At 45.5% G+C, this 24,068-nt stretch overlaps 1 protein-coding gene across 2 annotated transcripts in view; it reads right to left on the bottom strand.

Annotated features, from left to right (window-relative positions):
- Positions 1-24,068, bottom strand: part of LOC109868632 (SH2 domain-containing protein 3C) — a 124,871-nt gene that overhangs the window by 61,908 nt on the left and 38,895 nt on the right. For both annotated transcript variants that reach the window (XM_031802934.1, XM_020458330.2), the window contains 2 exons: positions 14,436-14,475; positions 13,079-13,171 (listed from right to left, as the gene is read on the bottom strand). In XM_031802934.1, the coding sequence (XP_031658794.1) occupies positions 13,079-13,171; positions 14,436-14,475 (133 nt within the window). The remainder of the gene's footprint in view (positions 1-13,078; positions 13,172-14,435; positions 14,476-24,068) is intronic.

Here is a 24,068-nt window from a genome sequence, read left to right as displayed (position 1 = left end):
CACATCCCTTAAGATCAGCAATGCCCTTGCATGTCCGGACTCTCATAGCACACCGAAAGCAGCCTAAAATATATGTGTGTGTGTGTGTGTGTGTGTGTGTGTGTGTGTGTGTGTGTGTGTGTGTGTATACACTCCCAGGGGGAAACACTAGCCCTGCCTGCACAAGATCGACGTGTTATTCCGAGAGACACTCATGGGAAATTTGCCTGTGATACCCTGCTGTGGTGTCACCCTTACCCGTCTTCCTTCTTCCCTCTCCCACCCCCCTTCCTCACCTTCCTCTGTCCATTCTTCCATCCAGAGAATTATGTCATCGTTTTCTGTAGCTGTTGTTGCCTAAGCTCCGATGAGATGCATACATACTGTATCTAAAGAGACTGACAGTCATCCCTCCATCTCTATGTTGACTGCTATGTGGAAGTCTCTTCATCCCCCTCTCTTCATCATGAGGGGATCCCCCCCCCCCCGCCACCCCCCACGATGGTGTTGCCTATGGCACAGCTCATGAAGATGCATGGGGTTTTTTGTGTGTGTGTGTACCAGCAGCATCAGCGTCTGCCGTTCAGTCACACTAAATTAGTCCTAAACGTTCAGAGTCAGCTCAACACTTCAGCAGAGCATACCGTTGCCTCTCTGAACGCTGAAAACCATCTAATCAGGGTAATTCTCTCCGTGTGTGTGTTCCCTCTGAACACCATCTAATCAAGGATAGTCTAATTCTTGGTCTCATCTAAATTGAATTGCATTCAAAGCTTTTCAATTTAATTGTTTCATCTTTCGAGAACGTCTAATGAAACGTTATTCATTAATCCCTAACGTATCTTTAAGTTAGATTCGATGACTTTAATCGTTTGGTTATCATCAACATTTTAATCTTTAGTCTCATCTTTTTCTAAATGAAATTGAATCCAGAAACTGGTTCTACTAGTTTTATTTCGATGTTATCAGTAACCGTCTGTGAAAAAATACATTCTCCATCTCCTACATCTTCTCTTCCACCATGATCAAACATATTGTCTGCTGCTGTGGAGCTATTCTCTGTCCTACGCCGCAAATCACCTAGTTGTACTTTAATTGCCTGGGGTCCTTTCATAAAGTAAACTGAAACATTAAGAATTCCACTGGGACTCTGGTACCCAGTAACTCACAAAGACCTTTTTTTGGGGGGCCATCGCTGGAAAGAGGAAGAAGATTTATTTATGGTATAAATGCCAGTGAGGTAGATTGATTCCAGAGAACCTACAGCGTAAATGGGAGGTTACTCGTGCCTTCTGTTCAACCTTTACCTATCCCACTGATGTTAGAAGACGGTCTTTCACGAGGGGAGACCTGGTGTCCCGTCGTGCCATAAATAACAATGCTAGCCTGAGGAGTACTGGGACCACGTCACCTCAACCTCCCCTGGCTGACCCACTAAATCCTCACACCCATCTTATCAGAGACCCAACAGACAAAGACGAGACCTGGGTTACTCGTGCCTTAAACCTTAGCATGGGCCCGACATCTGTAGTTGACGTACTGCTACAGCTAAAACCATTCTACTGCTAAAGCCGTGTACAGTGCTGGTTTGAATGCAAGCGGTGCTCCGAAGAGGTACTGTGACCACCAGGTTACCATAACCTTCCCTACCCTCGGCCCACTTATCCTCAGGCCTCTGCGCTCACCAGAGAGGCTCAGTAGGGGTGGTTCAGTCATATCTGTCCGGCTGAACTCTGACCTCCTGCGGGCAACCCTGAAACCCGCTGACCCCCGGGGTCAAAGGCCAAGTGGACACACAATATAACCCCTCCCCCTGACCCCTCCTGCCTAAATCCTCACCCCGGATTCCCTCTCGCTCTCGAACGCCGTCAGAAACACACAGGATCAGAAGTCCGCTGACATCCATAGCAGCAAGCGGTCTACCACGTCAACAATGAAATGATGTTTATCAATGTTCAATAATGAGGAATTTAACAGGATATAGACCTACTGGTTGATGAATAGCTTGTGAGGCCGTGTATAGTGAGTTGGAGAGCGGGGGTTGGGGAGTGTACAGAGCAGGTGGGGGTAGAAGTAAGTTCCAGACCAAGTCTGTGATCTCAGCAGTGCTGTGCTGCTCTGCTCCCTAAAAGAGCCACACACACACACACAAAGACTTCTGAGGGGGAACCATGCAGGCACCACGAGGGGTCCTTTAGATCTCTCTGTATGGCACACACATACACGGAAGCATGCAACAACCTCCAATCCCTTTATGTAGCACCTGGATCTGAGACACACACACACACACAGTCTCTCTGGAGTAGAGCAGTTAGTGTGGGTAGCAGTAGTGTGAGTAGAGTGACTGAGGTGAGTCCGTCTGTCAACACAATCACACCTCCACAACTCTACCTGGTACAGTGGTAGATATCCCGGTTCCAGCTGTATCCAGCACACCTATTTCATTTACAAATGTTCACCAGTCAGTGCCTCAGCCCTTCTTATACACCTCTCTCTCTCACTCTGCTGTTAGCTATGTCTTCCAAAATGCCATCTGCAACCACCCTCCCACTGGTTCATTATAGTACAGTCCAGGGTGACACCCTCCTCAGCTCCTCTAAACCCCTACTAAATACTCAGAGGTGGATCGGTCCATTATATATTTGGATCAAAAGGTTCCTGTGGGATACATTTCAGGTACTATCGAATGGCACTTAAAACACGCAGTCCACATCCTACGTTCTGACATGAAAGCTTGAAAAGAGCCAACGACAAGAAACTGAAGGTTTTTGAACTGACAAAGGAGAGATTGGCTAATTGGGAGAAAGGTGAGAACCAGTGAGTGGGAGCTGCTAGCGACCCTAATCCTGACCTGGGGCTATGGATCTGTGGAAGTGTCTCTGCTCTGCTCAAATCCCCGCACCCCTACCATTCCTCAGTCTCTGGTCATGTATAACCCCTTGTGCTTCACTGTCTACCCTCTTCGCCGTATCCAGCTACAACTCCAAGCAGTTAGCCTGGGTAACAGTCTGTTTATGCTCTCGTTTTGTGGAATTCTCATGACAAGAGAGTAGATACAGACTGACACCCAGGCTACAATGCACTGGCGTAGGTTTTTTTTGTTGGAAAAGGGCACAAATGGTTAGGACTCCGAGCAAACCGGAAAAAAATAAAAAACCTACGAGTGTGTCTCATTACTAGAGAAAACATCCCAGTGTAATTAGCTTCCTCTCTCTCAGTAACAGGCTGATTTTCTCTTGAACTTTAGCAGTTAAACAGCCGCTTAGCCCCTCGCTGTCCCGGGGGGAGTGGCAGGCGGGCGAGGCAGAGGCGAGGCAGGCGCTGCAAAGAGGATTTGCTGTGAAAAGGATTCGGAGGAGGAGAGGAGCGCCCGAGACGAGACACAAGAAGAGTGGCGCAGGGGGGGATTACACAGAGGGTCGCATATTACAATACTCCAGCGTGCCAAATCGGCTACGGGCGGCGCGGGGATAATGCTACCTAACGCCGCTGACACAAAAAAACGTTTCAGTGTCAGCTACCGCTTCTGCTACGTATGTCAGACGGGTTGAACATGGTTACTGACTATGTGGCGGTTGAAAGAGCCCCCGCGGTAACTGGTGGTACGGGGCCCTGGGATAAGTGGTGGCCCTTAGAGCTCCCGTCACGATTGAAGGCAGCGGAGGCTACAGTGTCACTTGAGTCCAGAGGACATGTTTGATACCATTCACTCCTTTGAGCCGGTCCTCCAATTTAAAGTGACACCAGCCTCCACTGGTTGGGGGCCGCGGTGCCAGGCCATGGCCTCTGGGGTTGACAGACACTCTCTGTGGCCTTGCCAGCCTATCCCAGCTGGGTCACTTTGGAGATAAACTGGGGTTACGCTGCCTGGATGGTTGGAGTTAGCCTGGCTGGCAGACACAGAAAGGGGGGATTAAAAATCAGGAGAAAACCATCAAAGTGCAAACTGCATGGAGAGGGGAGCGAGGGGCAGATGGGGTTCAAGCGCTGATCTGCTCTGTGAACAAACAGGGCTGTAACGTCACAATGTCCCAGTTAGAGACCGACTGCGACGGCAGTGGTCTTAATTACAGACACAATGGTAGCAATGCCAGCATGCCGCACTCCCATAGACCATACGATCAGTAGTAATCTCTCTGCTGGGAGTTTAAAGCACAATATCAGCTGGAAATTGAAAACAAGGTAATTGTTGAACTGAAGTGTTGAAAGCCTGCTATTTTGTTCCCTGGCCCGGGGCACTGAAATGAACCTCGATCAGATTCTTATTTTTGAGAATGTAGTGGTTGAAATGCTCCAGCATCGCCCTGGAGTCAAGGCTCTTTTCAACTCGAACTGTCACTGACAGACAGTGTCTCAGCACTTCTTCCTGTCCTGGTGCTGGTCTGAGATCAGGTGATGTAAACAGGACACACAGGTCAACAGACGGAGGATGTTACCAGACCATCTATCAGGCTCAAGTGGCTGGGGCTGGTGGCCCAACTACAAATACCAAAATGAGCCCCTTCACTGAACATGCTCCCATTTTCTGCACCAAAGTAACACACACGTACACACGTCAGAGTCCTATTTTATTTGAAAGCCACTACTCTGCTATAAATCCTGTTCCTAAACTCTGAATACTGCCACAGAGAGTCTCCCAACAGACAAGGAACAGTTGAGAGAGACTACACAGGTAAGAGATGAAAAACTAAATCCAGAACAGCGAGTAGCAATATATTACAGTGAGGTTTCATACGATCACATACAAAAGCTTTCAATAACAACGTACTACATTGAGGTTTTGTACTATCAGATCCAAACGGCATGACTTTCAATAACAACATACTTCAGCGATGCTTCATGCCATCAGATCCAAACGGCATGACTTTCAGTGGTGACCGAATGTAATTCACCTCCCTGCTCTTCTCTCCTGTCCACCTCTGTTACAATAGATGATCTGACCACAACCTGCCAACAGTACACCCCTTAGGTCATCTGTCAGGAATCAGCCAGCCTCATGTTTCCCCCGGCTTATAAATTAGACAAGCACAACTAGATATGCCTGCCCGTGTCGTATCGTATCTATGATATCACCAGTTAGCGGCTGGTCCAAAACAGGAATGAACACACTCCAACACAACCCGTACACACTCTCACACGCAAAGACAAAACCGCTAACAGAAATGTCCAGAAATTCACGAGCCAATATACAGATTCTGTCCAACAAAAACATATTCTTTGAATCACAACCGCTCACTTTCATTTCTCAAACACACACCTACACACACACACAAACACACACACTCACCTGCACCTGCATGAAGGAGCCTCTGTAGAAACAGCAGGCGGCTGCCGACAGGGCGCTCCATAGGCTACAGCGTTCAGTCATGATTCCTCTCCTTACGGCTCAGCTCACGGCTGTACCCCACCCTGAGGACCACAGCACCAGCTCTCCTCTGTTACTGTCCCACAGCAGGCAGGCAGCGCTCCTCGCTAGCAGCCCCGACAGCGGCTCATCTCACTCAAAACCGTGTGGCTGCTATGCTACTAACGCTAGCTAACACTACAATTGCTACTGCTGGTCAGGACTCCAGCCCCTCGCACTCTGCTGCTACTGTCATCTCTCTCTCTCTCTCTCTCTCTCTCTCTCTCTCTCTCTCTCTCTCTCTCTCTCAGCTATGCACAGGCTCTTTCTCGTACTGCTTCCCTCTCTCGCTCACACTCTGGCTGTGCTTCACGAGCCCTCGCAGGGATTACCTCATCCCTTTCTGATGAAAGGAGTGGGTGGGGGAGGGTGGAAAGGAGGGAGGGATAGGGAGGAGGAGGGAGAGATGCTAGCAGGCACTGGCGGAGTGCTGTCGAATTGCTGGCAAGGCAGACCCCACCCACCCCCTCCTTCACGACCACAGAGAGACAATACTGAGAGAGAGAGAGGAGAAGGAGAAAGAGGGAGAATGAGAGAGAGAGAGACCGGCGGAGAGAGAGCGAGAGAAAGAGAGAGGGGGGGGATAGGAGAGAGAGTGAAAGGGAGAGAGAGGAGCAAAAGAGAGGGGAGAAGGAGAGAGAGAGAAGGAGAAAGAGGGAGAATGAGAGAGAGAGAGGGGGGAGAAGGAGAGAGAGACACAGAGAGAGAGATGGGGAGAGAAGGAGAAAGCAAGAGAATAAGAGGGGGGGGGGGTAGAGAGAAAGAGAATGAGAGAGAAAGGGGGGCAGAGAGAGGGGGAGAGAGAGAGAGGTATGCCTCTTTAGTTTCAGCACCTTCTCAAAGGAATCTGTCCTTTATTCCTAGTTGAAAGGAATTGCAGGGTGGCAAGAGGGGGCAAAGAATGCATTCACACACATTTGAATACACACACACACAAACACATCCAGACTCTTTCACTCACACACCCAGTACATCTTAAACTTGTTTGCAATATTTTCTGTCTATGGGTAAGTGTTTGCGGGTGTGTATTCTTGTATGTTGTGAAAGGGTTGATGTGCTAAGTATAGAATGTGTCTGAGGACATAATTCATGTTCTGTTTTTGAGTCAGAGAAAGGCAGGGTGTTGTAAAAAAAAAAAACGTATTTAGCGAGTTTCGAAAAACAAAAAACACTACACACATCACACTCAATAACACATAGACACTGCCACATGCACACCAATCTGAGTCGTCACGTTCGTCTTGAGCAGCGGAGAGGTGGGGCTTTGTCCCCTGGGGAACTGAGTGACATCACAGAGGACGCCTCGCCATGGCAACGGATCTGGAGTCATGACAGCATCCTAAATTCCGGGAGCTTTTGATAGCCCTGCACTGCAGAGACCTCACAGGAAAGGACATGGAGGGTTGACGGAATCCCTCTGCTTTATCTACTACTACTACGTGTGTGTGTGTGTGTGTGTGTGTGTGTGTGTGTGTGTGTGTGTGTGTGTGTGTGTGTGTGTGTGTGTGTGTGTGTGTGATTACACAAGGTAATCAGTGTGCTCATCTTGTCTTTGAATACACGGGAATAACCCAATCTATCAGAGCGAGAGAGAACAGCACACAAAGAGAAGAGACACAGGAGAGATTCATTAGCGGAGGAGTCTTTCCTTAAACAAATCCCCCCTAAAGCTCGGTAGGCGGATTACACTTTGTGAGCCCAAATAATCCCATAAGGATGCATGCGTTTCCCTATCTCCATCCCCGAGCGTCCTGCGCTGACAATGACAGCATACCAGTGTCTGTGCATCCCATCACGACTCCCGTTGCCGTGGCTGTGCGAACACCAAGAGTAGATAGATCATCCTGGGAGCATGGGGCGTGGTAGGGTAGGGGAGCTAGTGTGCATAACATGCATAGATTACATATAGGATGGGACGGGCCTATTATATATGCATGAAGCACAGTATTTCACTGTAGATATAACCACTGGAGCTAGTGTGTGCGTGTTTGATGGGATTGCATTGCAAAGTCACTGTTCCTCGCTCTCTCGCTCTCTCTCTGCACCCTAACCCACTTATCATTTATCTCCCATTGCACTCACTGATTCTCCCACTCACCTTCTCTTAACAATAACACAAGGTAATTTAGACCAATCTGAAAGGCTCTCTCTGTGCTCTGCTCTCTGTCAACCCTTAATCCTCCTGTGCCCGATCTCAGATCTTGTTTTTCCATCTCTATTTCTTTTTTCCTCTCTCCATCTCTGTTTTTTGTCTCTACACCCCTCTCCCACTCTCTACTTTCCCTCAAACCTTCTCCTTCTACAGTTTTCCTCTCCACACACACTCCCTGCCCTCTTTCTCTCTCTCCCCCCCCTCTCTCCCCCCCCATCTCCCCCTGCACTCTGTCTGTCTTCTTCAGTTAAATATTAATTACTGATCCCCATTCTGACGCTGTCCTGGGGGCGGATTGGGGAGCAGGAGCCCCTCACACAATGGAGGAGAGAGGAAACAAACCTGCTCCCCCTGTTCCCTGCCTGGGAGCACCACAATAATGGGGAGCTGGGGAGTGTGTGTGTGTGTGTGTGTGTGTGTGTACATCTGATGAACCATTAGTCTCAGATCCCCATCAGCGTTTAGGGCTGCTTCTATTCATTGACTCCTATTCATTATTAATCCATATAAAGCCTCTAGATATTTGACTCAAACACCTTCAGAAACAAAGGCCCTGTAATACAGTAGAGCGGTTGGAGGCGAGAGAGGAGGGTTTGAATAGGAACTGTGGAGCCTGCTCTTACTGGCGCAGATTGTGCAGATAACAGCTATGTTTGAGGGAGCTTCTCCTTGCAATGAGCTATGTGGTTGTTTGAGCTTACTTTAGTTGAATACATTGACTGATTGTAAGAGCTTCTGATAAATGACTCAAATGTAAATGCAGATCTATGTGTCTCAGTCGGTAGAGCATGGCACTTCCAACGCCAAGGTCATGGGTTCTGGGGTCACCCATATAAATATGCATGCACTACTGTAAGAGACTTTGGGTGAGAGCATCTGCTTAAATGACAAAAATATAGGCTTAAATGAAAATACATAAACCAGCTGCAATTAGACCTGCACTAAGTAGACTGTGCCTGTTCTTCCTGGCCAGAGGTGTAAAGTACTTAAGTAGTACTTTAAAGTATTTTTACTTAAGTAGTACTTTAAAGTATTTTAACTTAAGTAGTTTTTCATGGTATCTGTCCTTTACTATTCATATTTTTGACTTTTACTTCACTACATTCCTGAAGAAAATGATGCACTTTTTACTCCATACATTTTCCCTGACACCCAAATGTACTTGCTACATTTTGACAGGAAAATGGTCCAATTCACGCAAGAGAACATCCCTGGTCATCCCTACTGCCTCTGATCTGGCGGACTCACTAAACACAACGCTTCGTTTGTAAATGAATGTCGGAGTGTGCTAGTGGCTATGCTTAAATGAATTAAAAACCAGAAAATGGTGCCGTCTGGTTTGCATAATATAAGGAATTTGAATTAATCCATACTTTTACTTTTGCTAATGATATATATTTAAACAATTACATTTACCTTTGATGCATGAGTATATTTAAAACCAACTACTTTTACTCAAGTAGCATTTACTTTTGATGCATGAGTATATTTAAAACCAACTACTTTTACTCAAGTAGCATTTTACTGGGTAACTTTCGTTTTTTACTTGAGTCATTTTCTATGAAGGTATCTTCTACTTTTACCCAAGTATGACAATTGAGTGCTTTTCCCACCACTGTTCCTGGCCCACAGACAGTGTGTGTACTGTGTATTTAGGATTTTATTAGGATCCCCATTAACTGCTGCCATGATGATCAGCTGTGTTTCTTAAATGGGTGCACGCTTATTACTAACTGGAATAAGCAATTTCATAAATGCGTCAAGTGCAGCGGTCTGGTTGATCCTCATTACACACCACAGACCAGCAAATAATCTTCAACATAGGAATCCCTACAAAACCTCGTGTGACCTCTTATACACTATATTAGGCCCAGCCTTTGGAACTTTGATTCCCCTCTAGACATGGCTACTATTTTGGGATCATCTGATGGGCGTGTTTACTGCTTTAGAGCAGATGTCTATCAGCGTTGGTAAAGATGTGATCAACACACGTGGATGATTTCTTTCCTTTGCCGTTTGTAAAACACCCTGCTAGGTTGACTGACACTAGTTACAGTTTGGAGCTTTTTCTTGAGTGGACAGATGAAAACCGGTCAATATTTATGTCACCCAGAAAATATACCTCTCTGTTGATATCACATACATTTAACAAGCATTTCACATTCATTATCCAGATACTGACTGTTAACACTTGGTGGTCTATAGCAGCTTCCCACCAGAATGGCCTTTAGGTGAGGCAGGTGAACCTGTAGCCATATTACTTCAACAGTATTTAACATTATCCAGATACTGACTGTCTATAGCAGCTTCCCACCAGAATGGGCTTTAGGTGAGGCAGATGAACCTGTAGCCATATTACTTCAACAGCATTTGACATGAGATCTTCCCTAAGATTTACAGGCATATGACTCGGGCAAATATCAAACAGCCAAACCTCCACCATTTCTGTCTCTTCCGCAGATGTTCTAACCATATATTGCCGTATCATCGAATAAATGATCTAAGCTCAGAGACAGTGTATGAACGCTTTCCGGTGCCTAGCAAGTTGTCGATCTCATGAACCTTCTCAGGCTACATATGTTAACGTCACACTTTCCCGGGTTGCTTGATGGTTTATATTGCTTCACTGCGAGGCTTATCAGAGGTAGACATGACAGGGATATTTATAGAGGAACCAATAGTGCAGGGTTAACCGCTCACAGTGGGCGTTCTACTCCGTCTGGGTGATAACAGTAGAACTTCGTAGACACAGGACTGCTGCTGACTGTGGCCTCCTGATTGACAACGGTATTTAAATAGAAACATAAACGAGGTGACTTACATTATGACCCTTTAGGAAAATGTATATATGCAGCAGCCCCGCGACAGTTCAGCCACACAATGGTAGGGATTACCTGAGCAGGGCTCAGTTTGCTAAGTGACGGAAACCCAAGACTACAAGAGACATGTTAGCAAGTCTAGCCCAGTCGATTTACACTCCCTCAGATCAATGAAGGCACAGGCCTGACTCAATCTGCCGTAGGACTCGGTGAAGCGATATCGCAGAAAGACTGTGTGTGTGTGTGTGTGTGTCTGCATTGCCTTATCACCGGCAGTAATACCAGAGAGAAACTATGGAGTGTGAACTGGAAACAACTAGAACCCCACCCCCTATACCACCACTGTAGCTGAGCCCCCCCCCCTCTAGCACACACACACACACACACCATCACCGGCAGTAATACCAGAGAGAAACTATGGAGTGTGAACTGGAAACAACTAGAACCCCACCCCCTATACCACCACTGTAGCTGAGCCCACCCCCCCCCCTCTAGCACACACACACACACCATCACCGGCAGTAATACCAGAGAGAAACTATGGAGTGTGAACTGGAAACAACTAGAACCCCACCCCCTATACCACCACTGTAGCTGAGCCCCCCCCCCCCCCCCCCCCCCTCTAGCACACACACACACACACACCATCACCGGCAGTAATACCAGAGAGAAACTATGGAGTGTGAACTGGAAACAACTAGAACCCCACCCCCTATACCACCACTGTAGCTGAGCCCCCCCCCCCCCCCCCCCCTCTAGCACACACACACACACACACCATCACCGGCAGTAATACCAGAGAGAAACTATGGAGTGTGAACTGGAAACAACTAGAACCCCACCCCCTATACCACCACTGTAGCTGAGCCCACCCCCCCCCCTCTAGCACACACACACACACCATCACCGGCAGTAATACCAGAGAGAAACTATGGAGTGTGAACTGGAAACAACTAGAACCCCACCCCCTATACCACCACTGTAGCTGAGCCCCCCCCCCCCCCCTCTAGCACACACACACACACACCATCACCGGCAGTAATACCAGAGAGAAACTATGGAGTGTGAACTGGAAACAACTAGAACCCCACCCCCTATACCACCACTGTAGCTGAGCCCCCCCCCCCCCCCCCCCCCCTCTAGCACACACACACACACACCATCACCGGCAGTAATACCAGAGAGAAACTATGGAGTGTGAACTGGAAACAACTAGAACCCCACCCCCTATACCACCACTGTAGCTGAGCCCCCCCCCCCCCCCCCCCTCTAGCACACACACACACACACACACACCATCACCGGCAGTAATACCAGAGAGAAACTATGGAGTGTGAACTGGAAACAACTAGAACCCCACCCCCTATACCACCACTGTAGCTGAGCCCCCCCCCTCCCCCCCCCCTCTCCCCCCCTCTAGCACACACACACACACACACACACACACACCATCACCGGCAGTAATACCAGAGAGAAACTATGGAGTGTGAACTGGAAACAACTAGAACCCCACCCCCTATACCACCACTGCAGCTGAGCCCCCCCCCCCTCTCTAGCACACACACACACCATGCATGAGGCACACACTCTCCCAAGAAGCATGTGCGCCCACTCCGTATGCAGGCGGGCACACACACACACAGACGACACACACACACACTGATGAGGCTTCATTAAACCACCAGTGTGTCTTGTGCCAGACATATGTTAATTAACTGCATATAAAGCAGCCCAACCTCTCCCTCCAGACCCATTATGCCCATACAAACCTACAAAAGATACAGTGTCAGAGGAACTCTCTAGGATTTTGTGCTACAACGCACACTCACAGACATACATCTAGGCCATATTCACATGTACCCTACACCACTTGGGCTCCCGAGTGGCACAGCGATCTAATGCACTGCATCTCAGTGCAAGAGGCATCCCTCCAGATACCCTGGTTCAAATCCAGGCTGTATCCCAACCAATTGTGATTGGGAGTCCCATAGGGCAGTGCACAATTGGCCCAGCGTTGTCCGGGTTTGGCCGGTGTAGGCCGTCACTGTAAATAAGAATTTGTTCTTAACTGGCTTGCCTAGTTAAATAAACACTGTTCAAAAAAAGAACTATACTTTATAACTATACTCTATACTTTAGAACTATACTCTATACTTTAGAACTATACTCTATACTTTAGAACTATACTCTATACTTTAGAACTATACTCTATACTTTAGAACTATACTCTATACTTTAGAACTATACTCTATACTTTAGAACTATACTCTATACTTTAGAACTATACTCTATACTTTAGAACTATACTCTATACTTTAGAACTATACTCTATACTTTAGAACTATACTCTATACTTTAGAACTATACTCTATACTTTAGAACTATACTCTATACTTTAGAACTATACTCTATACTTTAGAACTATACTCTATACTTTAGAACTATACTCTATACTTTAGAACTAACTACACTTTATATATCCATATATACACTACAGGCCATATTCAGTCTGGATTCATGTCCACGTTTCCAGGATAAAAAGCTGAACCAAGTTGAGCTTCTTCCAGCATATGAAGAATGATATTTAAAAACCACAATCTGTTTTTTCAGCCAAATGGCAGCTCCACCACTTTAAAAAAATAAAAGCAGATTGCTGATTTCATTCCCATTAACGTATTGATTGATTGAATAAAGCACTGTGCTTCCACCCAGTGTAAAACTTACACAGTCCAGGCCGGGCCGGTCCAGTCTAGTCGAGTCCAGGCCAGCCCAGTCCAGTTCAGGCCGGGCCTGGCAGTCCTCTTCCGCCTGAGAGATCTGTACCATAACATTGAACATTCAGGTCAAGTGTTTACTTAAACATAAGTGTCATAAATGTTTCAGAGAGAAGTTGAGAAAACGAGGGACGGCAACACGGGGCATCAGAGGGGAGGAGGGTGAGAGAGGAGGAGAACGAGAGAGGAGAGGCTCAGAGGAGGGGAAGTGGAGAGGAGGAGAGGAGAGGGGAGGAGGGTGAGTATGGGTGGGTGAGGAAACTGGAAGGGGAGAGGTATCACTGCACAGAGAGCGATAGAGACTGTTTTACACCAGATGGATATATGGGTCAGTGTTAGTACTTGCTTCTGACACCAGTTCTTTTTGAGTTCCAACGAAAAACAGACAATGGATCCCAAGTCTTCAGTCAGAACTGAGCACTTTTGTGGATGGGATTCAACCCAGAAACCAGGCTTACAGTGTCATCTAGTGGCCTGGTCCTGAACTACACCCAGCACACTGGGACCCAGAAGTGCTGAAGCAGCGCTGTTGACTTTGGATTACATTTCCTAAATGGCAGAATGAATTAGGCTAAAACGCTGAGAGAGACTGCTGAAATGGGCATAATCGCAGAAGAGCAGGAATGTAATCAACTACAATTACATTTCAAAGACCACATTAAAATGCAAATCCAATATAACTAGAGAAAATTGCTTCTTTTTTTTTAAGACCCTCAAGTCTGAATTCTGCAGAGTACTACATTATGGTTTGTGAAGTCACTTACTCTAAAACAGAGTATAAAAATATAATATATTTTAAAAAAAGAAGTAAAAAAATGCAAAACAAGAGAAGGTTTGGAGAGTTTGGGATGTGTAGGTAGGTACTGTTTAGAAACAAGGCCTTTGGCCAAGATCCTGCTTCCTGCTCAGTTGCCCATGGAAACAAACATCATTCATCAGGCAGCCATTCGACTGTAGCAGAGCGGAGCGGGGGGGGGGGGGGGGGGGGGGGGTGGCAGAGCCTCTTTGTGCTACTGATCCTAATTCAATTACAAACACTGGAGCTCAACTATAGGTCCCCTTAAACCTCACTACAAAGCCAAAGCAGGGTGAGGAGATCAACTGGAAAAGACCAACTCTAGAAAGACCAACTTACACTGATGCTAAATGGTTACCCTTGCTCAGATGGGTTTTTAACTCTCAGTCCCTTCCTTTTCACAGATGCTGAAGCCATTTCTGGGCCTTCTGAGTAGGAACCATGATGCTAGCAGAACCGGCCTACAAACTAACAGAAAGACATAGTGTAGGAGGAATAAAAGCAGTCTTACCTTGACATATTCAGTCTTGTTGTCTACTTGGTCCATGTGACTGTCGGGAAGAGGACAGAGAGAACTTTATCAATGTGTGTGGAGATGTACAATGGTAAACATATACCGTACCACACACGGTGGGCATATTCCCCATGGAGATGCTACAGTGCGTTTAACTGTATCTCAGGGGGTAAGAGATCGCGTATCAGGGTCTCGTAGAGAAGCAGGGTATGATCCCTCAAATCTCAAGGGCCCTATTAACATTGCCACATAACTTACACTTCACATGAAGAGAGATCAAATGTCAAGGCTCCACAGTGGAGCTGGGAGGAGACATACTGTATAGGCCCCACAGTGCAGCTGTAGGCCCCACAGTGCAGCTAGATCATATGACCCTGCCCATCAGAGAGGGTAATTACATGCCCACTGAGGACAGAGTTCAAACACCCTGTTAGTTCTCATCGTCCACACACACACACACACACACACACACACACACACACACACACACACACACACACACACACACACACACACACACACACACACACACACACACACACACACAGGTTCCCACAGAGGAGCTGTATGCCCAGTCACATCACATTACATTACATAGGCCCTGTAGCGGAGCTGGGCAATTCCAGATATTTTTACTTTAAAATGTATGCCAAATAAAAACCATTGATTTAAAAGTTTCAAAAAGTGTAAAGACTCTCCTGATCGAGGATCCAAGGCCTCAGATCAGCTTGGCAAATGGCTGACATATAGCCAGACCCCTCTCTCTCCCACAGGAGAGGACAGGAGGGGCTGGGGCGGTTTTATGACACCTCACGCCAATCGTAAATCTTCTGCAGCAGAGAACCCACTCCTGCTCTTCAGTATCAACCAAAGCAATGGCGGCAAAAGTTTCCTGGAGGACGAAACCATAACTTCCAAAAAAGTGAATATTGGAACAATAGTTTAAGATATGAATGCTACGAATGGTCAGTGAGGAGCTAAAGAATAATCATGTCATATTGCTTTTCATTTTGTGACGTTATTAAAAACTGTATAACCAAAATACTGTAATTTGAAGAGCTTTCACATGTCAGGTTTACATCCTTTACGTTGTGTAGGAAATACGAAAAACGATAAAACTATTTTTGTTAAGATAGGAATGATTTTAGTTTTCTAACGAGACCTTAGTTTTCATGACCATTGCACATTCGCCAAAAGGCACTCCCCAAACATATGGAAGAAGGTACTCTGGTCAGATGAGACTCAAATGTAGCTTTTTGGCCATCAAGGAAAATGGTGCTAACCCAACACCTCCATCTGGTGGTGGCATCATGCAGTGTGGATGTTTTTCATCAGCAAGGACTGGGTAACTGGTCAGAATTGAAGGAATGATGGATGGCGCTAAATACAGGAAATTCTTGGGGGAAACCTGTTTCAGTCTTCCAGAGATTTGAGAATGGGACGGAGGTTCACATTCCAGCAGGACAATGACCCCAATGACCCTAAGCATACTGCAGCGTGGATGTTTTTCATCAGCAAGGACTGGGTAACTGGTCAAAATTGAAGGAATGATGGATGGTGCTAAATACAGGAAATTCTTGAGGGAAACCTGTTTCAGTCTTCCAGAGATTTGAGAATGGGACGGAGGTTCACATTCCAGCAGGACAATGACCCCAATGACCCTAAGCATACTGCAGTGTGGATGTTTTTCATCAGCAAGGACTGGGTAACTGGTCAGAATTGAAGGAATGATGGATGGTGCTAAACACAGGAAATTCTTGAGGGAAACCTGTTTCAGTCTTCCAGAGATTTGAGAATGGGACGGAGGTTCACATTCCAGCAGGACATTGACATTAAGCATACTGCTAAAGCAACACTTGAGTGGTTTAAGGTGAAACATTTAAACGTATTGGAATGGCCTAGTCAAAGCCCAGACCTCAATCCAATTGAGAATCTGTGGTATGACTTAAATATTGCAGTACACCAGCAGAAACCATCCAACTTGAAGGAGCTGGAGCAGTTTTGCCTTGAAGAATGGGCACAAATCCCAGTGGCTAGATGTCCCAAGCTTATAGAGACACCCCAATAGACTTGCAGCTGTAATTGCTGCAAAAGGGGGTTCTACAAAGTAGTGATTTTGGGGGGGGGGGTGAATAGTTATGCACGCTCAACTTGTCTTATTTCTTGTTTATTTCACAAGAAAAATATTTTGCATCTTCAAAGTGGTAGGCATGTTGTGTAAATCAAATGATACAAACCCCCCAAAAATCTATTTTAATTCCAGGTTGTAAGGCAACAAAATAGGAAAAATGCCAAGGGGTGAATACTTTCACAAGCCACTGTATCTCTCTTTCCCCACCCCCTCTCCATTCTGTAACAAGCCGTCATATCTTGTCAGTCCACTAGGGACTTTTGTCTCGTGCGTTTGTGTATTCTGTGTTATATTTATTTAGTTAGTAAATAAATAATGAAATCAATTTGTGTAGAACTATTCCTAGGCTATTCCACCTCGCCGCACTGGCAGGGCGACTGGGAGCATTCAACCAGGTAAGGGTGGGCAGGCTCGGTGCTCAAGAGCTCCAGTGCGCCTGCACGGTCCAGTCTATCCAGTACCACCTCCACGCACCAGCCCTCCGGTAGCAGCCCCCCGCACCAGGCTGTCTCTCCGTCTCATCCCTAAGGGTGCTCCCGTCTTTCCAGCGCTGCCAGAGCCTTCCGCCTGTCCAGAGCTGCTAGAATCTCCTGCCTGTCCAGAGCTGCTAGTGTCTCAAGCCTGTCCAGAGCTGCTAGAGTCTCCCGCCTGTCCAGAGCTGCTAGAGTCTTCCACCTGTCCAGAGCTGCTAAAGTCTCAAGCCTGTCCAGAGCTGCTAGAGTCTCCTGCCTGTCCAGAGCTGCTAGAGTCTCCCGTCTGTCCAGAGCTGCTAGAGTCTCCCGTCTGTCCTGAGCTGCTAGAGTCTTCCACCTGTCCAGAGCTGCTAAAGTCTCAAGCCTGTCCAGAGCTGCTAGAGTCTCCTGCCTGTACAGAGCTGCTAGAGTCTCCCGTCTGTCCAGAGCTGCTAGAGTCTCCCGTCTGTCCTGAGCCGCCACAGCCGCCAGTCTGCAAGGAGCCGCCACAGCCGGCAGTCTGCAAGGAGCCGCCAGTCTGCAAGGAGCCGCCAGAGCCGCCAGTCAGCCAGGAGCCGCCAGTGCCGCCAGAGCCGCCAGGATCCGCCAGAGCCGCCATTCAGCAAGGATCCGCCAGAGCCGCCATTCAGCCAGGATCTGCCAGAGCCGCCATTCAGCCAGGATCTGTCAGAGCCGTCAGTCAGCCAGAAGCTGCCAGAGCCGTCAACCAGCCTGAGCTATCTCTCAGTTCTGAGCTACCTCTCAGTCCTGAGCTGCCCATCAGTCCTGAGCTGCCCATCAGTCCTGAGCTGCCCATCAGTCCTGAGCTACCCCTCAGTCCTGAGCTGCCCATCAGTCCTGAGCTACCCCTCAGTCCGGAGCTGCCCCTCAGTCCGGAGGAGTTTGTTTAGTCCAGTGGGGCCCTTTAGTAGGGTTGCCAATCCTAGATCGGTGGCGAGGGTCGCCGTTCCTAGGAGGAGACTAAAGCGGACAAAGACTATGGTGCGCCAGAGCCGCCACCGCGGACAGATGCCCACCCAGACCCTCCCCTATAGGTTCAGGTTTTGCGGCCGGAGTCCGCACCTTGGGGGAGGCGGGGTACTGTCACGTTCTGACCATAGTTCTTTTGTGTTTTCTTTGTTTTAGTGTTGGTCAGGACGTGAGCTGAGTGGGCATTCTATGTTGTGTGTCTAGTTTTCCCATTTCTATGTTTGGCCTGATATGGTTCTCAATCAGAGGCAGGTGTTAGTCATTGTCTCTGATTGGGAACCATATTTAGGCAGCCTGTTTTGTGTTGGGTTTTGTGGGTGGTTGTCTTCTGTCTTTGTGTCTATGCACCAGATAGGACTGTTTTTCACATTTGTTGTTTTGTATTTAATAGTGTTTATTGTCTTTATTAAACATGTTGAACTCTAACCACGCTGCATTTTGGTCCTCCTCTCCTTCAACGGAAGAAAACCGTAACACATTCTGCCATAATGAGCACATTTTCCCATTCCAACAGGTTAAATAAAAAATGTATGACTATTGTAAGTAACTATTAAGTGCCAAATAAAATAACAGGGTTGACCGTAACAGGTTTCTTATTAAGTCAGCCATAAATCCCATTGTGACAGGGGGAATGGAAGCTCGTTGTGTGCAACAGGGAGTGGCAATTGCATGCAAGCTTCACCCAGAAAATGGAATTGTTAAAACGTTTCTAGCCTGTCTATCTATGAGTAACAGGGTTGATGGTTTCACCATATTCAAACGAGAGTTCAGTTCACGTAAAAGGGTTGACCTCAAAATGGAGGGACACACTTAAATGAATCACTAATCAATAATAATGTTCAGAAATGACTGTCAAAGCAACAAAATAACTAGCGGTTTACTATGATGGTGAAGCTTGGAGATATTTGGAGATTTAGTGAGTTCAAATCTTCCTAGAAGTGACAAAGGGTTGATGGAGGGACATGTCAAAGTGCCGTTATTCATATATAAAAAAATCTGATTTATTGATTTCTCCATGTGGTCTATATTAAAAGGGCACTTAATGTAATATAACAGGCATTTACATTCAATATTGGTGCACAACATCTACTTCAAATATCAAAGGGAAACAAAAAGCACTCTTTTCATGGAACGACCCAGGTAGAAATATCATCCTTTTCATGGAACGACCCAGGTAGAAATATCATCCTTTTCATGGAACGACCCAGGTAGAAATATCATCCTTTTCATGGAACGACCCAGGTAGAAATATCATCCTTTTCATGGAACGACCCAGGTAGAAATATCATCCTTTTCATGGAACGACCCAGGTAGAAATATCATCCTTTTCATGGAACGACCCAGGTAGAAATATCATCCTTTTCATGGAACGACCCAGGTAGAAATATCATCCTTTTCATGGAACGACCCAGGTAGAAATATCATCCTTTTCATGGAACGACCCAGGTAGAAATATCATCCTTTTCATGGAACGACCCAGGTAGAAATATCATCCTTTTCATGGAACGACCCAGGTAGAAATATCATCCTTTTCATGGAACGACCCAGGTAGAAATATGCAATATCATCCTTTGCATATATGGGTTTTATTCTACACACATTCTACACGTTATTATTCTAATGAGCTCCGCACCCAAACAAGACCAAATTTGGTTGGTCCGGACCAAATCTGAAACCAATCATAGTTGTCTATGTTTCACAAGTTTGGACATCACAGTACAGCACAGTACAGCACAATAGCTTACAGTATAGTACATTATACTGTTCTCTACGCCAGTGTGCTCTACTGTCCTTGCTGAACTATACTCTACTTTTCTGTACTCTACTATATTGTACTGAACTATACTCTACTCTACTGTGTCTCACTGTACTGTGCTGTACTTTGGAGGTCCAAACTTGTGAAACATCTGTAGACGTTGAAATCAAGGCTGGTCCGGACCAACCCAAAAAATTACACCTGGGGACATTGAAATCAAGGCGTGAGTGAGTGGACTGATCAAATTTCAACTACTTTTCAACATCCATTGACATCCAGTGTTGGTCAGTGCTAAGTGGGTGTGGATCCTGGCTACAGTAAATGGAAAGAGAGGGGGCTCATGGCTAGGTATCAGTAACACCTGGGAGAAGTAACAGTAGCTGGAAAGAGAGAGAGAGAGAGAGAGGTTGTCCAGACTGTTTTCATACTAGCGTTTACCACAAGATGACTGCAAAGAAAAGAGTTATGAGCTGAACATAACAGTATACCAGAGGAAGGGTGGACAGTAGCCCGTGACCTAACTGTGGTTTGTGACTACTATGATTTCCCATTGTAGCCAATTCAATTGCAGCAATTCTGTTAGAGACTTTAGGTAATTCTATAAAATAACTAGCGGTTTACTATGATGGTGAAGCTTGGAGATATTTGGAGATTTAGTGAGTTCAAATCTTCCTAGAAGTGACAAAGGGTTGATGGAGGGACATGTCAAAGTGCCGTTATTCATATATAAAAAAATCTGATTTATTGATTTCTCCATGTGGTCTATATTAAAAGGGCACTTAATGTAATATAACAGGCATTTACATTCAATATTGGTGCACAACATCTACTTCAAATATCAAAGGGAAACAAAAAGCACTCTTTTCATGGAACGACCCAGGTAGAAATATCATCCTTTTCATGGAACGACCCAGGTAGAAATATCATCCTTTTCATGGAACGACCCAGGTAGAAATATCATCCTTTTCATGGAACGACCCAGGTAGAAATATCATCCTTTTCATGGAACGACCCAGGTAGAAATATCATCCTTTTCATGGAACGACCCAGGTAGAAATATCATCCTTTTCATGGAACGACCCAGGTAGAAATATCGTCCTTTTCATGGAACGACCCAGGTAGAAATATCATCCTTTTCATGGAACGACCCAGGTAGAAATATCATCATTTTCATGGAACGACCCAGGTAGAAATATAATCCTTTTCATGGAACGACCCAGGTAGAAATATCATCCTTTTCATGGAACGACCCAGGTAGAAATATCATCCTTTTCATGGAACGACCCAGGTAGAAATATCATCCTTTTCATGGAACGACCCAGGTAGAAATATCATCCTTTTCATGGAACGACCCAGGTAGAAATATCATCCTTTTCATGGAACGACCCAGGTAGAAATATCATCCTTTTCATATATGGGTTTTATTCTACACACATTCTACACGTTATTATTCTAATGAGCTCCGCACCCAAACAAGACCAAATTTGGTTGGTCCGGACCAAATCTGAAACCAATCATAGTTGTCTATGTTTCACAAGTTTGGACATCACAGTACAGCACAGTACAGCACAATAGCTTACAGTATAGTACATTATACTGTTCTCTACGCCAGTGTGCTCTACTGTCCTTGCTGAACTATACTCTACTTTTCTGTACTCTACTATATTGTACTGAACTATACTCTACTCTACTGTGTCTCACTGTACTGTGCTGTACTTTGGAGGTCCAAACTTGTGAAACATCTGTAGACGTTGAAATCAAGGCTGGTCCGGACCAACCCAAAAAATTACACCTGGGGACATTGAAATCAAGGCGTGAGTGAGTGGACTGATCAAATTTCAACTACTTTTCAACATCCATTGACATCCAGTGTTGGTCAGTGCTAAGTGGGTGTGGATCCTGGCTACAGTAAATGGAAAGAGAGGGGGCTCATGGCTAGGTATCAGTAACACCTGGGAGAAGTAACAGTAGCTGGAAAGAGAGAGAGAGAGAGAAAGAGGTTGTCCAGACTGTTTTCATACTAGCGTTTACCACAAGATGACTGCAAAGAAAAGAGTTATGAGCTGAACATAACAGTATACCAGAGGAAGGGTGGACAGTAGCCCGTGACCTAACTGTGGTTTGTGACTACTATGATTTCCCATTGTAGCCAATTCAATTGCAGCAATTCTGTTAGAGACTTTAGGTAATTCTGTTACCGATTTAGTAACAGAATTACAAGTTTTAATCACTTTACTAAGTCATTCATAAACAGAAATTGATATCAGTAAAAACACAAAATAATTGATAAGTCTACCTTTACTTGTGACTTCTGGGAACAATTCCTTATATGGGAGGAACATTTGAAAATATCTTAAAGGCAGTGCCTTCGGAAAGTATTCATACCCCTTGACTTCTTCTACATTTTCTTAAGTTACAGCCTTATCCTTAGATGGATTAATTAAAACAATCTCCTCAGCAATATACACACAATACCCCATAATGACAAAGTGAAAACAGGTTTGTGGATTTTTTTTATACATACATTTTTTTAAACAACAGAAATACCTTATTTACATAAGTATGCAGATTCTATGCTATGAGACTTGAAATTGAGAACAGGTCCATCATGTTTCCATTAACCATCCTGGAGATGTTTCTACAATTTAATTGGAGTCCACCTGTGGTAAATTCAATTGATTGGACATGATTTGGAAAGGCACACACCTGTCTATATAAAAGGTACCACAGTTGACGGTGCAAGTCAGAGCAAAAACCAAGCCATGAGGTTGAAGGAATTGTCCATAGAGCTCTGAGACAGAATTGTGTCGAGGCACAGATCTGGGGAAGGGTACCAACACATTTCTGCAGTATTGAAGGTCCCCAAAAACACAGTATCCTCCATCATTCTTAAATGGAAGAAGTTTGGAACCACCAAGACTCTTCCTAGAGCTGGCCTCCGACCAAACTGAGCAATCGGAGGAGAAGGGCCTTGGTCAGGGAGGTGACCAAGAACCTGATGGTCACTCTGACAGAGCTCCAGAGTTTCTCTGTGGCGATGAGAGAAACTTCCAGAAGGACAACCATCTCTGCAGCACTCCACCAAATTAGGCCTTCAGCTGCAGGGTCTGGGAGACTAGTCAGGATCGAGGCAAAAATGAACGGAGCAAAGTGCAGAGATCCTTGATGAAAACCTGCTCCAGAGCCAAAAGGACAACGACCCTAAGCACACAGCCAAGCAGGAGTGGCTTCGGGATAAGTTTCAATGTCCTTGAGTTGCCCAGCCAGAGCCCGGACTTGAACCCGGTCGAACATCTCCGTAGAAGACTGAAGTTTGTAATCGCTGCCAAAGGTGTTTCAACAAAGTACTTAGTATAGGGTATGAATACTTATGTAAATGTGATATTTCAGTAATTTATTTATATATTTTTACTCATAAAAACCCGTTTTTGCTTTGTCGTTATGGGGTATTGTGTGAAGATTGATGAGGAAAATCAATTTAATCAATTTTAGAATAAGGCTGAAAAGTAACAAAATGTGGAAAAAGTCAAGGGGCCTGAATACTTTCCGAAGGCACTGGGTTTTTGACAAAAGGATTTACAAGGCAATGTTTCTTAAACTTACAGAAGGCAAAACATTTATTTTGCTTTGATGCATTTCTAATACCTTTTAATACTTTTTCTGGTAGATGTTTTCTAAGTCTCCTTTTCCATCTGTTTGACCAGAAATCAAAGCCATTATTACTTATGACACATTTTTAGGATGGAAATGATTCAAAAATGTGTCTATGAAATTTCACAATAAGGTCTACTTGTTGTATTCGGCGCATGTGACAAATAAAGTTTGCTTTGATGCTCATGGGTCCTTTATCATGGAAATTACACATGTTCACAGTGAACCAAGATCAAACAGGGACGGCAGAGCAGAGCTGGGATTTTGGAAATCTTAAGCATGAAACACACAGAGAATATGACTGCCTATAGGTGCTTATCACAGTAAGAGGTCGTTCATTATCTTGCAAGAACAAAATCTAGCCACTGTAACGAGTAACATAATTAGATCACAATTAGATTTGTTTTCATGAAGCAGCTCCTGTAGCTGGCTGCTGAGAGTCAATGCAGTGTCTTTACTTTACCTAGCTAGCACAACAGCTAGCTAGCATATCATGCTAACCATTTAGATAAAAAATGTTGCTAGGTGGCTAACATTATCTATGGGCTGGGCTGTATGCGATTTTGGAGAGTGAATTAAATTATTTCTAACGTCATCCTGCTAGCTAGTTATATAGACATGTTGGTTATTCAGCTACAACACCAACTATG

Source organism: Oncorhynchus kisutch, linkage group LG23 (assembly GCF_002021735.2).
Source record: "Oncorhynchus kisutch isolate 150728-3 linkage group LG23, Okis_V2, whole genome shotgun sequence".
Taxonomy (NCBI): domain Eukaryota; kingdom Metazoa; phylum Chordata; class Actinopteri; order Salmoniformes; family Salmonidae; genus Oncorhynchus; species Oncorhynchus kisutch.
The sequence above is the reverse complement of the archived record's forward strand: the minus strand, read 5'-3'. Positions and strand labels throughout refer to the sequence as shown.